General features: G+C 38.8%; 1 protein-coding gene across 1 annotated transcript; it reads left to right on the top strand.

Moving 5' to 3' along the window:
- Nucleotides 1-10,548: 10,548 nt before the first annotated feature.
- arxa (aristaless related homeobox a) lies at nt 10,549-16,696 on the top strand. The gene is made up of 5 exons (XM_016508387.1): nt 10,549-10,825; nt 11,479-12,028; nt 13,685-13,730; nt 15,193-15,512; nt 15,912-16,696. The coding sequence occupies exons 1-5, from the start codon at nt 10,642-10,644 to the stop codon at nt 16,165-16,167; spliced, it is 1,356 nt and encodes a 451-aa protein (XP_016363873.1). The 5' UTR covers nt 10,549-10,641; the 3' UTR covers nt 16,168-16,696.
- The last annotated feature ends 1,313 nt before the right edge of the window (nt 16,697-18,009 follow it).

Below are 18,009 nucleotides of genomic sequence, written 5' to 3'. Positions count from 1 at the left end.
AAAAATTACGTTTTAATATATTTACAGTAGGAAATTTATAAAATATCTTCATGAAACATGATCTTTACTTAATATCCTAATGATTTTTGGCATAAAAGAAAAATCAATAATTTTGACCCATATGTATTTTTGGCTATTGCTACAAATATACCCCAGCGACTTAAGACTGGTTTTGTGGTCCAGGGTCACATTTAATTAGGCTACAGTTAATTCTGATGCAATTGCATTAAAAAGGCTATTGTACAACAATTCTATATAAAACAATAGTGAATTGACCATCAAAATTTAACATCTGGTGTTAAAAGGTATGTTTTTTATGAAACTTTCTCCCTGTTAACATGTAGATGTGGTGTGGATGCAATCTATCAGATTTAACAAGAAAACCTGCTGATTCATGATTCCAGTTCTGTCCTTTAACATCAATTTAGATGATCACAAATCAGAATGCAAGTGATCAAATAACATTAATTGATGTTACAAGTCTTAAGGGAAATCTGTAACTTGTACATGCTTCATCCTGCACTGCACTTAGATAAGGTCAGAGCTGTTCAAATGCTGTAGTTGTTTCCATAATTTAAACATAGGCAACAGGCCGGGCCATTATGTAGGTTTGTGTCTAAGGTTCCACAGTATGACTCTGAACTCGGGCACCGGTCCAATTGTGCATTTCTTTCTGAGAAAATGAATAGGCGTAATAAAAAACAAAATAATATCACGTCGAATCAATTTGCCTCTTTCATTCCACACACTATTCCCTTTCTCTCATCTTTTGGGGAGGTGATGTGTTGGTGGGGTAAATTATGGCAATTCTCATGGTGAGGCGCAAATAAACTCAGAGCGGCAGAAGTAACTGTTCTCTACTGAAGCGTGCAGCTGTGCCGAGACTCCCGCTGGCAGGCCGTTTAGGTGCTGTGCTCAAGTCGAGAAAGACTAATGCTGGAAAATATCTCGACCCAGTCTGCGGAAATTGATCTGCTCCTCAGGGGAAAAAATGACTGATTTTAATTTTGTCATGCCTCTCTCTCCCTCGCCTTTCTTAAAGTAAGCTGCATTCTTCCACAGGCAATAGAGTGACAAAAATGGCTCAAGATAGGTGCACAGATGAGCAAAAGTATTTTCTACAATATAGCCTTGATGTTCTCCCCCCTGGATAAACTACATGTTGATGGACTTGAAATCAGTCCCCCACACATTCCGTTCAGTGCAATTCACAATCACAGGATGCAAGGCGGTCTGTAAATCCTGGAAATTCAGGATAGATGGTAGAGCTACTGTTTATGGATTTTTGGAGGCACCCCAAACCCAGCCTGATGCATGAGCAAGTGTATGATAAATGTGCTTCCAAATGCTGCGTCCTGATCGCTCTCACCTCGCACTGCATTTGCACCAGCAGAAGTTCCATTTACCACTGAATAGATTTGCTGAGACACCCACAGTCCCCTTTTAAAATGAAGAGCAACTGGCCTTGTTAAGGGAGTCTCTCCAGCAGCTGTAATGTTATGCAAATGGTTTAATATGAAGATAAAGACTGTAGCGGCATGCCACGCTCTACCAGTTCAAGCCCCGGTGGATCCTCAGAGCCTTCACTAATGAGAGAGGGATTATTCTGGAGTCATTAAATGGTGCCCTCCCTGACATCTCTCCCCTCCTCCCCCGGTTATGCCCATTAATGCACTGTACACAGACTTTAGAGATACCTTTTACCACCGGCCTCTGGTTTTTTACACATCAGAATGTCACTGAATAGCAAATTACATTCTCTTCCCACAGAGAAAATTGCTTTTGAATCGCTTATAAGGATTTTTTTTTTTTAGGAAGGAGGGGGGAAACATGCGAAAACATAATTACTTGTGTTGAAAATCTCATTGGCAGTTGTTGCTGCTGGTTGCTCTGGAAATTTATTTAAGGAATTATGCGGAAATGCATCTCTGTGTGTTTTGTTTGGATATGCACAAGAACATGTACAAAAACTGTGCTCTTATTGACCAATACTAGTGAATTAAGTATAAAGCAACTGACATAACATCGCACAAGCTAGACAAGCTAGCTAAAATGGTTGAGATTTGGTGAGATAGCTTAAGCACTAATATCAAAGAACAGCAGGTAATATCTGATTGGTTCTCAATGGCCGATACTGAACAACACCAGCCACACTCTTAGAAATAAAGTTTCTTTATTGGCATTGATGGTTTCCTGAAGAACCTCTAACTTCTATAAAACCTTCACATTGAGCAAAAAAGTTCTTCAGATTAATATGTTCTTCACAGGAAAAAAAAAGGTTCTTTAAAGATCGGTTCACTGAAAGGTTCTTTGGGGAACCAAAAATGGCACTGTTGTGAAAAGGTTCTTGAAAGTGGAATATTGGTTTTTCAGATTATTAAAACGTTCTTTGTTCACTGAAAGGTGCTTTGAGGAACCAAAAATGGTTCTTCTACCCTCTTGAAGGTTCTAAAAGAGGATTTTCGCATAGATATGTATAGATGCCACATTTGACCGCTCCAGATATGTTGACGGGTCCGCCATCTTGGAATGGTTTATGTCGTCGCTCACAATAACAATCAATGAGTTTCAAAATGCAACAACATTGTGCAGCATCTGATTGTAAAAACTGCCTAAATTTAAATTCCCGAAGAAACTGGATAACCTTTCACAGGTAAGAATGTGTTGGTTTGTGTTTTTAATATGTATTAACTCAATATTACAGGTTTTTAAACTAAAGTACATTTTAAATGCCTTGTTAGCTAATGGCTTTGTCTTGTTGTATTGTGTTAGTTTAGCAAAAGCATCTTCAGAAGTCTACTGAAGATATACTGTATATCCATGCACCAGCAACTTGCTTTCGAGTGTTTATGGACATTCCAATATGGTGGATGGCTTATGTATAGCGGTCCATAGAAACAGCCGCTAATAGGCCATCTACCTATATATCTATGGGTTTTCGCAGCAATGCCACAGAAGAACCATTTTGGTTCCCCAAAGAACCTTTCGGTTTTTTAAAGAACCATTTTTTCTTATTGTGAGGATCATTTTAATAGTCTGAAGAACCTTTTTCCACTTTATTCAGATGGGTTCTATGGATGTTAAATGTTCTTCATGGAATCAAAAATGCCTTCAAAACCCTCTTGGAACCTTTATTTGCTACATGTTGCATCAAACTCATTCAAAGCTCAAGAAAGAGTGGGGGGAAAAAAACAGAATTGAGAAGAGAATGACAGACAAAATATTGGATGACCCTTGAGTATGTAGCTTTTTGACCCTGTTAAATTCCTGTTGTTGAAAACAGGGGTGAGACCACCATGACCCTGAAGGACAGACCGAATTTACTGTTACTACTTCCTAACCACAGGGACTCCAAGCACCAAGAAATGGAGAAGTAAGAAATCCAATATAGATTGCATGGCTTCACTCAGCTCCCCATCGCGCAGTTCAGACCAGCAACCCGGGATCAAAACGTTTTTGTCTCACCCACTAAATTGGTCTGGAGGGCTTGGAGAGCAGTCAGCTTCTACTAATGATGCCCTCTGATACATTCACATAAAATTCTTGGCCTTTTCACACACACACAAACAAAGCAAAATATCCCCTTTTATCACTGTCAGCCACCCCTGACCACTTCCAATCTGCCAGCAACAGGGAAGCAAAACAAATATAACTATGGGAGCTAGAGTCCTGAAGGAGAAAAAGAAAGAGGGGAATAGAATAACTGGCCTCGTGTGGAGGCAGAGACTGGAGACAGGGACGGAGCTGGACTGAGCCCGAGGACAGCTGGCACAGCAGCCATTACCATCGCAGCTGAACTCCAGAGAAGCCATCTCAGCACCACGCAGGAAGCTAATTTCATTTGAGATGAAGTCTCTGATGAACTGCTGGGGATTATCCCCTATAAGTATCCACAGACCTCATTAACAATACCCCAAGACATCATGTTTGGTGCTTTATCAACATCTCCTGGGCCTCGCTGAATTAGTCATATAGGCAAGCATATTTTTGAGCTAAGTTTTGGCCTACAGTGAGACACCAATTTGGGGTTTTTCCAGTTTTCTTCTGATGCCTTACAGCTCCACTAGATGTCAGTAGAACCAATATTACACATTTAGGAATGGTCACTGGCCATTTATCAAAATAGTTTGATCGCTTATTAGGTCTACCTTACATAAAATTTTGATTGAATGACCCTAAAAATGTCACGTGGTGTAACTTAATATTTTCCCCTAAACAAAAATCAAAGATATGATTTTAAAATATAGGCGTTTTTACATTACATTTTTTTACATTAGCCTATGAATTTCGAAATTCATGTTCATGATTATCAATAACATGCATTTTTTATTTTAAAAATAAAAATAGTCAGGAGGCTTTGTGACAACGAACAAACGGGCTTCTTGCATATTACGGCACTAATCTGGCAGACGAAAGGTTTTCAAATATCAATATTTTAAAACAAGATTACATATCTAAATAAATAAGAAATCTATCTACTTCAAACTACTACATCTGCCAACATTTCCTTTATCAAGAATGTCATTTTACTTTTTTTGTTTTACAACCTCATACTTTTTTTTATACTTCAGGCTCTACTTAATATTTTTGATTCAGAAACTGAAAAGATGTTCACCATAAAAGATTTAAGTAATTTCTGCATGAAATAAAAAATAGCGTCTCATCATTGACCCATAGCCTCCTATGCTCAAGATGGTAAAATATTATTCCATAATGACCTCCTTCTGTGATGCTCTCCGGCTCCCGATAAAGCCCAGCGAAATACACAAATTATTTTCCTGTCGTTGAAAACCTCTTGATTACTTATTTTATACGAACGTCTAAATGACATTTATTTCCCTGTGTCGTTTTTACAAAATTTACATAGAACTCAGACAAGGTCATATAGCAGCTAAGTCCCTAATTTACTCTAATCAACTTTCATTTGCATGGCGATATTTGCGTGCGTTATTGACGCTAACTGAATAAATGGACTTCTTCAAACTCAAGGGGAGAGGTTTTGATAAGCTCATGGGAGAAGAAGAATAATTTGCATGTATTACTTTGATTAACTTAATAAAGGATTGTCATTCTTGAATTTAGACATTCATATTCTTTCCAAGAAGCAATCAATAAAGGGCAAGAGCACCTCTTTAGATCATCAGTGCACATGAACCCTCTTTACAGGCAAAAAGAAAGAAAGAAAAAGAAATGAAATAAATATATGCTAAGTCCAGAAGCCCCTGTACACTTCTTCAGGCTTAAACGATAATAAGATCGGAGACGCAAAATTGTTCCAACTCATATTTGTGACCTTTCACCCAAATGCATTATTAAAGAAGCCATTCCACGCTTCACGATCCACAAATCGATAAGAATGCAGAGGAGACCTCGCGTTCCCTCTAATCTACAAAAAATGACATTCAGACTTATATGAAATGATGCGCAAAAAAATATAGAAACTTGAAAAACTTCCAAATGAGGCCAGTCGGCCGCAACTGTATGATCTCTAGGCTATTGCACCGTAATATAATGGTGGTTGGTGGAGCGGGGGTCTAACAAACACAAATAAAACCAGAAAGCAAGCTATACATTGTTTTAACATAAGTAGCATATATGTTCAAACCACTGTTCCAAAAGATGTTTAGAGTGCGCGAAATAACTGCCAGCAAGCAAAAGTAGCATTTGCTTGAGGAAGTTACCATAGCAACAGTTCGCTGCTGTTCCGCTTTCAGGTACAATGTGCAAAGACAAAACACAGTTGAGTTGGCCTAGCCTACTGTCTTTTTTATAGGCTAGTTTTATTACAGATTTAAACATTACAAATGTAATCACACATTTATTTAGAATGTCTTAAATATTTACGTCATTCATTTCCGACATAAATATGCAATTATAAAACGGATAGTTCCGGCCCTTGATTCTGATTGGTTGAACCAAGTTCGAAGCTGTTGTAAATTACTCTACAAACATACACCTTTTGTTTACATTTGTGTGTTGCTCGGCAACCACTTTGTTGGAACCACAACTGAGCAATTTTTACACTGCAAAGGTGAAACAGAATGACATGGAATGTATGCTTATCTACACAGACGGTTTTTGGGCAGTTCATATAGAACACGTTTTCCCATTCCACAGCACTACTTTTCCATTGTTTTTTTATGTAAACACGCAGTAGACGGATGTGTTTAACAAAAAAAAAAACGGATGTGTTTGACTGTTGTGCTGCAGCGTCCCAGCATTCTAAAAACGTTAAAGAACTAAAAAGTTCAACTTTTAAAAATCTCGACGTCTTGCGTTTTTCCCCATGCTACTGCTTGTATCTCTCGTTTTTCGAAGCAAAAGTTCAGTTTAAGAGAAAGTGCATGCCATTCTTATTTGAGAGTATAGGCTATATCAAAAGTAAGCTAAAAATTTATTCATTTGCATAACAATGACTTTGCTAGAAGACAGGTTTCTGTTTAATGGTCTTAAGGATATAGGAAGCACCTGTGTGGTGAGGTAAAGTTGAAGTGATATTAAAAAAGTTTTTTGACAATGGTCACAAACAATGACTGTTTACATGGACATTAGTAATCTAATTATTTACCTTATTCTAAATAAGACAATATTATGATTAAGGTGTTTACATGAATTGCTTTTAGAATATTCCTTTCATGTTCCCGTTTTTTACATGTTATAGTACATCGATTAATGGCACACGTAATTACGTCCCCACGTGACGCCATCCGACGTCCTCTCCAGAATTTCCAGTAGCCCCTCACTGCAGAACACAAGATCCAGGGGGCGTGGTTGGATCCACATCTAGTGGGTGGAGATTGGTAGGTTTAGGGGTGGAGATGGGTAGGTTTAGGGATCTGGGGGTGGAGACGGGTAGGTTTAGGTATATGTAAGGTGGGAGGAGCTGGATCTGGATCCAACCACACCCCTAGATCTTGTGTTCTGCAGTGAGGACCATCTAGATTCATTCATGAACTCTCATTTATTGTCAAGAAGAGCAAGGGCAGATGTCAAGATTTTAAGTGAATAATCACTTCCAATAATGACTTAATGTGGTTTGTTTTTCACACAAACTATTATAACTTGCATTGGAAAGGTTTCCGTGACCTCTCGCGAGATCTCGGCAAAAAGTCTCACGATTTATTTCCAGAACATGATGCATGATGGGATACACTAAGCCTCGAATAGCGCTCCGGAGCATTATTCAAGATAGTGTGGATTTAGTGTCTTGGATGCCCTGGGGGTAAGCAGATAAACATCAAATTTTCATTTTTGGGTGAACTATCCCTTTAAGGGCACTGTGCTTTGGCGGTTTTAAGACCTGGGACAGTCTTGCGCACTTACTTCCTGTCGCGCGCACGCGCTCTCAAGTGGCCAAGACCGCAAGTGCGGGTATTTGGACAAGGCATTTGCCTCATACTATTGACTTACCCATGTGAACATTAACAATGCAATGCCCAACACTTAAAGTAGTAGTTTATTAAAAAATAAAAAATCTTTCATTTATTCACTCATATGTCAGCACAAAGTGTTTGACGTTATTTCGAATCAAATCAAAGCAGAAAGCACGAAGCACAAATCAAAATTTGGGCCTGCTGTGATTGTTAGTAAACTTAATAACTCACAAAATGTAATTTTGCTAATTAACTCAAACATTAGATGATTGCTGGTCATGGGGTTGTGAACTTGGATGGCCAATGCAAGTCATGCATCTGTAGACAATACGATATGCAAATAATGTCTGTGAGCTGCAGACTCTTGATTCCTTATGGATGCCAGAAAGTATTTAGGGATGAAAATGGAGCAAAATCAAGTGTTATCACTCAGTCTGCACAGAAGAATCTTTCTGAAAGCCTACCAATAAACAATAATTTGGCATGCAAGCAATAAAACAATTGTAATCCTATTTACTTGTGTCTCCAACGACAGGATAATCTTTGGTTAAAATGTTTGAGTTGTCTTTCCTCTTCCTTCTCTCCCTCTTTTTAAATAAATTCAAATGATCGAGTCAGTTGAACAAAATTAGAGTCCTTTTGTTTTTATTAGTGCGTATTACTGTTGAAAATTACAGATGATCATTGCGTTCTAGTTTGCTATTGTTGTTCCGATCATCGACTGTCATTCTAAACTTAAGATAACAAAGTCATTAAATTGACTCCCTCGCGCTCTCATTATGCGTGGTGTTAATAACCACTAATTAACTTTGCTTACGCGCGCGTCTGAGAGCACGTCTTTTTGTTCGCCCTTTCAAGCAGAGCAGCATCCAATTAAGTCACAGCAACAGGAATGAAGACACACCACCTCTGGAGCACAACTGTCATCAGTGTGGCTCCTATATTCAACAGTGAGCCGCTAACCACACAGTAACCTCTACCACCAACTAATTCATAATCTGAATTTCCTGCTCATGTATGTTTTGAGATGACAGATTAGATAGATAGATAGATAGATAGATAAAAATACAAAATGTTTTAAATTAATATGCAATTATCCGTGATTATCCATCATCAAAACGAAATGTGGCGGAAACTTTCCACATGAATTACAACTGATGATTTAAAATAGCGTCAATCAAGATGCAGTTCTCGTTTAGTTTTTTTGCTCAACCGACTGGATTTATCCCTGAGCGCTTTTGTTAACACCAGGAGATGGCGCTGCTTGAAAACGTGGGAGTGATGGGGTCTATATTAGGGATTTAGACACTCTGAGACACAGCTGTTGAGCTGTTGGTATAACATCACCGAAACAAAATAAAGTGTCACCTACTGTTACTTACAGTTTGAGAAAAGCTTCTTGTTATCGGAACAGGGGGTGGTTTGCATACGCGTAGCCAAAACCCAACGGATTATGGGCCATGTAAACCCTGCAAAACAGAAGACGATTGTAGAAATTATCAAGTTAGGCTGTTGTGAAAATATGACACACTGTGGTATCGGGTAATAGAGGAGCGTGAAACTGACTGGCACCCACTAACAGCTTGCCTGCCCGCACGTAGAGCGCTAAATAGATTCAGGACTGAATATGGGAAAATTGCGCTTTTAAAAAAAAAAAAATGCGTGCGTGTAATTAGTGCATTTAAACAAAGCGCGGATGTCCTGCTGGCGGTAATAGTCCCTGACATTTCTTTTCTTGGGTTAATAACAGAGCGCGTATAAATGAATCAAATTGTGCCCCCAAATTACATAGCGACTTTAAATACCCGTCTGCATTACGCGCCTGTTTGGGAACGAGAAAAAATGTCTTATATTGTTATTATTGTCATTACTCTCTTCTGTTGATCTGCTTGGTGATTAAGTTTCAGGGGGGAAAAAAATAAGAAATCGTCGTAGTGTATGTTCAGTGTTGTTTATAAAGCTGATATAGGCCTATATCAAAGTCCAATTAAGACCAAACATCAAAACTTTCACAAATGTTTTTAAACTCGAGCATTCTTCACATACAGTACTTTCACGACCATATCTCAGTCAGCCTAAGAGCAGAATCATATAACCTATGAAGAAGAGCGAGTAAATTGCGGCTTCGTTTCAAGTTTGGGATTGAATTGTGAAAATGATCCTTTTAACATTGATGGGTCTGAGCGGCGGATAGGGTCATGCCATCCGCATCAGGTTAAATAGACTTTCATTTAAAATTACATTCTCAATCTGTCTCTCCAGTCTTCTGGAGTCTAGTTGCCTGCAGTACGCTCTCACCGGCCTATTATCACCACCCTCACTTTTTAAGTCAATCATCTATGGCTATCTGATCGCTTCACTCTGAGAGGACAGGCAATTATGCTAGGTGCGTGTATTCGCACACGAGGACCAGGTGAGCGATTCACCCGGTCAGGCCTTGCCTCTACTGGCTCGGGTCTCCTTTTTGAAATGGCTATGGCACAGAGAGTGTAAAATAACATCAAATATAGTATCACAACTAAACAGATAGATAGACAGACAGAACAACCAAAATTAGACAAACGGGCTGTGTCCTTTTTTTTAATAGCTAAAAATAAATGCATGGCACGAACAGTATCAAATAGTATAACATAAAATAAAAATAATTATAGTAAAAAAGCAAGATGCTCTTTCAGCATTATTCTCAATAAAATAAATAGATTTGTGTATTTTGTGTAATGCCAGTGTATTTGAATACCTTCTTGTTTTTATTAATTTTAATTTATTTAGCCTATGTATTAGGAATTTTAAACAGACACGATATAATAATAATAATATATTTGAGTTATGATTAAAAATAAAACATCCAACACCTTGGTAAATAAAACATGTTTCTGAATGCGTTTTCCCACTTCTTTAGATAAATCATTTGATTTCAGTTCAGAGTTTTTACTTATCTGCAACGTATTTAGTCTTTCTTTATTAATCTAATTTCAGTCTAAATGTGGAGGTGCTTATCAGTAAATTTAGTAGCCTAATCCATCACAACATTCGCTGAGTTCATACCGTTTAACTTTAATAGAAAAATATATAAAGATCCCCCTTGTTCCCTTGGGAGCCAATCAGATTTGCGTTACACGTCAATGCAACAGAATGGAGAGCGGAGCTACTGCGGATCAGTGCATATGGCATTAGCGGCCAGGGTGGGATAGGCAAGAGAGACGTTTCAGATACAGTGCGAGAGAGAGTAACAGTCACCCACTCGAGCACAACCTCGGACGATACAAATATGACTAGTCAGTACGACGACGATAGCCGCGACCGAAGCGAATGTAAAAGCAAGTCGCCCACCGTGCTTTCCTCCTACTGCATAGACAGTATACTGGGCAGAAGAAGCCCGTGTAAAGTCAGACAACTGGGAGCGCAAAGTTTGCCAGCACCCGTCAGACCGGACCACGACAAGTCAGCTGAAGGTAAGCGCCTAAACGCTTTGACGTTATTTTTTTTATGCTGTTTTACGTTTTGTCACAAACATGGCATACAGTTAATTGATTTCGCGCGCATTTGACTTCACAGTTGTAGAAATGTGTACAAAAATAGTGTCCTGGTCAGAAGCAACACCTCTGGGTGTGAAAACAAAGTCCTGAAAGTTTTGAGAACCTCTCAAATAAAAACAAACAAAAAAAAATTTAATGAGCAGCATTGAAATACTTAGGTTGTTAAAACACATTTTTTTAAAAATGCTTTACAACTTTATGGATAATCTTTTAAAGTTCCTCAGAAAACTGTGAAAGATATGGCTTCTTAATGGACCAATACTTTGATCAGGCTAACAAAAATGTATTAAATCATAAATCCCATGTTTTCGACCATGGCAATCATTCAGTACCATGGTATATATCAAATTACCACCTGATAGCCATGACTATATAGTATACAGTATTGAAGAACCTGTAAAAATAAATTTTTATTTGTACTAACCGTATGAACCACCAAAAAACATTTTTAAGAGTGCGTAATATTTACAAAATCCATAAAGCTGAACAGGTGAATGTGCGTTTATAATGCTGCCTTAATTCACAGTGCTTGGTGCATTTAAAAATATTATATTCTTTTATTTTTCCAGTCACCTCTAAAGAGAACTCGTTTGACGCGGACATGCACCTGCCGCCCAAACTGCGCCGGCTCTACGGCCCTGGGGGGAAGTACCTGGACTCCGGGAGGGGGTTTCACGAGCATCTAGAGAAGGGTGAGAGGGAGAGACTGCTGGACCAAGCCTGTGAGAGTCTCAAAATCAGCCAAGCGCCACAAGTCAGCATCAGCCGTAGCAAGTCGTACAGGGAGAACGCGCCCTTCAGCCAGAGTGATGAAGGCCAGAGCCCCGAGCACACGGCCCAGGAGCTGGTGGAGCTCAGCACGCTGAAGTTTGAAGAGGACGTTGTCAAAGAGGAGGCGTGCGGAGACGCCAGTCTGTCTCCAAAGGATGAAGAGAGCCTGCACAACGATGGGGATGTAAAAGATGGAGAGGACAGTGTGTGTCTGTCGGCCGGCAGCGACTCGGAGGAAGGCATGCTTAAACGGAAGCAGAGAAGATACAGGACTACCTTCACCAGCTATCAGCTGGAGGAACTGGAGAGGGCCTTCCAGAAAACACACTACCCTGATGTGTTCACCAGGTAGATATACCGCTTATTATGGTTTATAGATTTTGATTTTAAGATTTTAAGTCATATTATGAACAGAATGTATGCCTTAAAATGAACGAAACATATAATAAGCATTTTCCCCCTAATTATAAAAAATGCATATCAATAAAATAATGTATATTGTTAAATTCAGATCTGTATATATTTTAATCATCGAAATAACATCACTAATCCATAGCCTACTTTAAATTATTTTTCCAATACAAATCAACATTCGAAGAAATAAACAATTTAATATTTATATTTAAATTATAAATATTTTTAACATTTCAAATATTTGTAAAAATACAAAGCCCCAGATGTATATATATTTTTAGAAAACATTAAATTATGTAAACAATCAATCATTTAAAAAAGGGTATGAAATAAAACCTTTGTGGCCAACACTCCTGTTATGGATATATATATATATATATATATATATTCCGTTTAGAAGCTACATTTTATTCTATTTTGCTTTCCTCGGAAAAAGAATACACCGGCTGATCGTTTTATTAAATCGAGGAGATAATTGGCGTGACATTCTGTAGTAGATATCAGAGAAATAATCACTAAAATGTGTGCACACTCGTTTATGTCCTGTCCTGTACAATTTATTCTTATAAGACTGAAACTCACATTATTCTCTATGGATCGGTTAGCTAATACTGCTAGTATCACACTGTGAACATTCGTGACCGTCAAAATAAATATATGTGGGCCTTAAAAGAGCTCAAGGCCAGCAGCAGCCTACTTCAAACTCAAATGTATAAATTAATAGTTTTAATTAAGAGGTTTATTTAAGTTTGACTGTTCTGAAGGGGTTTTAGGCCCATTTTTTAGTGTCTCTGATAAAATGCTAATTTTTGGGTTCTGGAACAGCATTAGAAAAGTAAGCCATAAAAATGCGGACAAGACAAACTGAAATATACGTTAAGCATTATAAACAATTAAAAATGTCATGGTTTTAAATAAAAGAGCATAATAAAATTAGGCCTATTTTTTATATTGATGTGATGTAGCCTACTTTGTCCTTATGTCATGGATATAAAATTCAATTTGAGTTATACAATTTTGTTTATAAAAATGTTGCTATACAATTGATGTTCTTTATTTTAAAAGGGAAATCACAGTTTACGAAATTTGAACATTAATAAGAATTTTGTTTTTGAACTTTATTTTGAAAATATTGCCCCACATTTATCCGTTATTCGCATAGTCACGTTGTATAAAAGAACAATAATCAATATGCCAGACAACATAAGTCTATCAAATAAAAAACATCAGTCTGCCTAATGACAGATTTACCCGAGGACCGTTTTTCTTTAACCAAAATGTTCGTTGTTGATCATGAAATATCGATGTTTATATTGACGTGGTAGATAATTGTCATAAATTTAGCCAGGTATATTTTCAGTAAATGCTCAATTTTCATATAATAGTCTAGATGCCATTATTTCCATCATTATGTTGTTACAGTCGAAACGACCCATTATAAAAACGTACAAGTTATCCGTTCGATTCTCATCAGCCCCAAATTGCTTTCATAGGTTTCTGACAATTTAGGCAAAATCAGTTTTCTTGCAGTGTTTGTGGGTTTAAAAAAATCCCTGCACACATTTTGATGATCGATGTTTTCTATTCCAGAGAGGAGCTCGCGATGAGGCTGGATCTGACAGAAGCGCGCGTGCAAGTGAGTGCTTACTTTTCTTCCTTTCGAGCACAAAAATAAAACATAAAATATATCGAATTTAAATGCATAATAATATTAACGAGTACTGTATAAAACACAATTGAGAACTTTGACTCCATTCAGATGTTAAAAGCATTTAAATTGCCGCGAATTGAGAGAAATTGCCTGTAATATGACAACTTGTCGACATTTTGAAGGTAAAGATGAACTAAATGATGTAAGCCTGCGAATTCTTGCAATTTGCTTACTTATAGACGTTAAGACAATATACCTAATGGTCTATATTTAATTTCATTTTAAAGTGACAATCGTAAACTTGGTTAAATGACCCTGTACGTCATGGCAAGGTCTTTCCTGTTATCGAAAGTTATTATACACAATAGAGCGAACATTTTAGCGGCAATTACACAGACGCCCCTGATTCATAAAAGCGCACTTAGCGAGAGAGCAAACACTGCTATTCCAGGGAGAAAATGGTGTTTGAATTCTCATCGCCGGCGCGGGGGAGAGGGAGGGGTAGGGGGATAATGCTATTTGATTTCCCATTTTGTGATTGCAGTAGACCGGCATTGATCCGATGCTTTGCACTTGGAACGAGTGAGAGACTATTAAGGGTGTTTGCCACCCCTCCTTTCTCTATTCAAAGCGTGGCTCGCATGTTCAAGCCCAACTCTCATAACCAAAGAGACAGTGCAAACATGAGGAAGCTACCAGGGTTATTGGCCATGTAAAACAACAGATGTCAATTTGGAGATGTGGGAGAACAAATCACTTAACAGGCTCGATCAGGAGGTGATATAGCTAATAAATGCCCCAGGGGCCACGTAATGCAAAACGGTTTGGAGCATGTGTGAAAGGGGCCGAGGTCCCTGTTGGTTTGTCTGTTGACACTATCCTTCATTATGAAGTCCCTGTCTGCAGGTCGTGTCCTTGCCGCACAACCTGGTGGGGTTTAGCAGGACAGGAGGGGGATCGTGGGAAAGTTAAATAGCCTTTTCAAGCAACTTACATTTGGAGGAATTTAATTTAAAGTGCATTAATTGTTATTGGATGCCGTTCAGCTGTTATTCCGACATCTTTTGTTAACACGGCTCTTAATTACCACGCTCCACCCCGTTTTTTGCTCTGCCCGAACCAGATTTTAATTAGCAAAGTTAGGGTAACAGACCGTAAGTTTGGGGCCATGTAATTACCCTTGACTTCCAGCCTATTTGTCACCTCATTAAAGCGAACCAAATATTGCACATGAACAAGAGCGACAAGCTCATGCTTAAACGACCATGCAGGCTGTCAGGTGGAATATTAATGGCTCTGGATCCGAAACGGGAAGGGACAACTTCTCAAAGCCAGCTATTTAAGCGTGTTCCTCACTCCAAACTTAATCGCATAGATGCATTCATCTGAACAACAGCAGTTATTAGTAAAGTTTGGACTTTGATGAGGCTTCTCTCCCAACTCTTAGGTTTGGTTTCAAAACCGAAGAGCGAAGTGGAGGAAACGTGAAAAGGCAGGTGTCCAGGCTCACCCCACGGGCTTGCACTTTCCTGGGCCGCTGGCAGCTGCTCACCCCCTGAGTCACTACCTGGAAGGAGGACCCTTCCCACCTCACCCAGCTCTGGAGTCAGCGTGGACCGCTGCAGCAGCAGCTGCTGCCGCATTCCCAGGCCTGGCACCGCCCCCAAACAGCTCCGCCCTCCCTCCTGCCACACCCCTCGGCCTAGGAACCTTCCTGGGCACAGCGATGTTCAGGCATCCGGCCTTCATCGGACCTACTTTTGGCAGGTAAAGACCATTTGCGATAAGCCTCCAAAAGCTTTTGCAGTGATGCCATAGAAGAACTATTTTGGATTCTCCAAAGAACCTATCAGTGAACAATTCTTAGAAGAACCATTTTTCTTAGTGTGAAGAACATTTTAAAAATCTAAAGAACCTTTTTCCAGTCTGAAGATCCTTTTGTGCAATGTCAAGATTCCATTGATGTTAAAGGTTCCTCATGGAACCATATGGCAATAAAGAACCTTTATTTCTAAGAGTAATTACTACATCTAATAAATGCCCATGGCTCTTCTGTTGTACCCTGGACTCATCTGACTGATGCTAAACCTAAATATTAGCTGTATAATCACTGGTGTGAGCGTGAGTGCTGTACATTGTATCACAGGAACGCTCTCTTCTGTTTAGACTATTCTCAAGTATGGGTCCTCTGACCAGTGCTTCCACGGCCGCCGCTCTCTTGCGCCAAACTGCACCGCCAGTGGAGGGTCCAGTGCAGCCACCGACAACCCTACCAGAACCACCTTCTTCCTCATCCTCTATGGCCGCCGACCGCAGGGCATCCAGCATCGCAGCTCTGCGTCTCAAAGCAAAGGAACATTCAGCCCAGTTGACCCAACTGAACATCCTGCCATCCGGCACTGCGGGGAAGGAAGTTTGCTGATCCTTCTCCTTAAAAACAAAACAAAATATTAAAGAAACCATCTCAACAAAAAGCACGACCAAATCCATATAGCACTAGTACACCGGAGACCCGTTTGACACTGGAGTCGTCACCAAGTCACTGCGCCTCCCACTGGACATCATCACTATAATTTACACAGTGCACCAAACATGTTTCAAAACCCTGAACATAAAGATTCTGAGTGTAATGTAGGCATCTCAGAGGGTAAGTTAGGGAGGCTATGCTTGGTAAAGTCATTGAATAAGTCGGGTCTTTGGGTCAGGAGCAATTGTGGTAAAAGACACATTTACTGTACACCCACACAGAGAAGAATCATTGGAACCACACTGCAATACACACAGAACTCAACATTTCTTCCTAGTCTTCTCTCAGTGCTGAAGCAGAGATGGGTCAATATGCCAAAGGGAACTGCCACAACCTGCTACCCAACCTGAACCATATCCATTCACGTTTGGCCTCAATACTGGCAAAACAAATCAAATTTCTGAAAACGAATACTCAGCTTTACTTTCTGTTCGTTTCCAACTCTTATGTCAAATATGATATTTAGAAAAAAAATTATGAAAAATAAATGTTTTGTTTGTTTTAAGGATCAACAATGTGAAAATCTAAACTTTAGCCTGTTTACTGATCTGTTAAGGGTATCCTGTAAATATAGCTCTGTTTAAAAAAGGAATGAAAATGGGGGCAAAATGACAAGAAATAAATAGTTTATTTCAAAAGATGTTTTGAGAATATGCTCTCGGTGTAGTACTGTAGGAATGGTTTCACGTAGATTCATCCTTTGTTCGTTTGATTCAAATTTTAGATTTTTAGATTATTTATGTCTGCCCGGTAGAGAGCTTGAAATCCAGACCGGGAAATTTTGCTATTCAGTGAGAATTTTCCCTGTCGCGCGCAGGGACCAAGTCGGAATAAAAGAAACTGGTGAAACATAGACCCTTCTGTATTATTTACAACTGATAATGCGAATTGAATTTACTGAAATAATAAGTTCACACTTTTTAAAGGTTATCAATCATTTTATTTTCAACTTTTTAAAAAATGTAAAAAATTAAACAAAACACCATTAGTAGGCTATAGCCTAGGCTACTTGGAAAACGAAATATTTCTGCAGTTCTAAAATAAAGCAAATAAAGCTTAACTACATAATTATATATTTAAAATAATATATATTTGGTGAAATTTTTTATCTAATGATCATACACATATATATGCTTTTATAGTGCCGATTTATAGCCATAAGTTTATTTCTGGAAGTAAATGGGCAATTCGGTGGGGAGTCTGGAGTCACTAATAAGAGAAAACAATTTAAGTGGTCACTTAAAAATGAATCAACAGCAGTTCAGTGTGGCTAACTGCAATCATAAACATTCATGTCGTGAAAAGAGCCTTTTTTGTTTGTTTCAGTTTGCTGTAAATGATTGAGAATAATTTATGTCGAGCATAACCAAAATAACGTATTTATTTGTATTTAGTCAGATGATGATATTCATGACGGCTCTATTCTTCAAGCCTTGACAAAAAGCGGCTTGTAATTATTCCGCCATCTCATCCGCTGTAGGCCTTAACATGTAGAGGCGCTAAATTGGACGCAACATCTGTAAATGCCCAACTCCGTTAAGTCCCTTTCTCATTAATAAAGTAACAAGCAGTTTATCAAAAAGTCTTTCTTTCGAATTCCTTATTTAATTCCCCAAATCCCTCTCCGTTGGATCTCACGCGCGAAGCGATGCCATTACTGCAATCAATGCGCTCCATTCAAACGAAGTCATTTTCGCCCATTTGACCCGTCCATGGTGTCGAGCCAAATCGCGTGAA

This window comes from Sinocyclocheilus rhinocerous, unplaced genomic scaffold (assembly GCF_001515625.1).
Source record: "Sinocyclocheilus rhinocerous isolate Xijiao unplaced genomic scaffold, SAMN03320098_v1.1 scaffold594, whole genome shotgun sequence".
Lineage (NCBI taxonomy): Eukaryota > Metazoa > Chordata > Actinopteri > Cypriniformes > Cyprinidae > Sinocyclocheilus > Sinocyclocheilus rhinocerous.
This window is presented reverse-complemented; position numbering and strand designations above follow the sequence as displayed.

Excerpts from the sequence above, each read along its gene's own strand:
- arxa (XM_016508387.1), top strand. The coding sequence starts at position 10,642 with ATGACTAGTCAGTACGACGACGATAGCCGCGACCGAAGCGAATGTAAA. Across the intron at positions 13,731-15,192 it reads TGACAGAAGCGCGCGTGCAA|GTTTGGTTTCAAAACCGAAG; the intron begins GTGAGTGCTTAC and ends CCCAACTCTTAG. Across the intron at positions 15,513-15,911 it reads ATCGGACCTACTTTTGGCAG|ACTATTCTCAAGTATGGGTC; the intron begins GTAAAGACCATT and ends TCTTCTGTTTAG.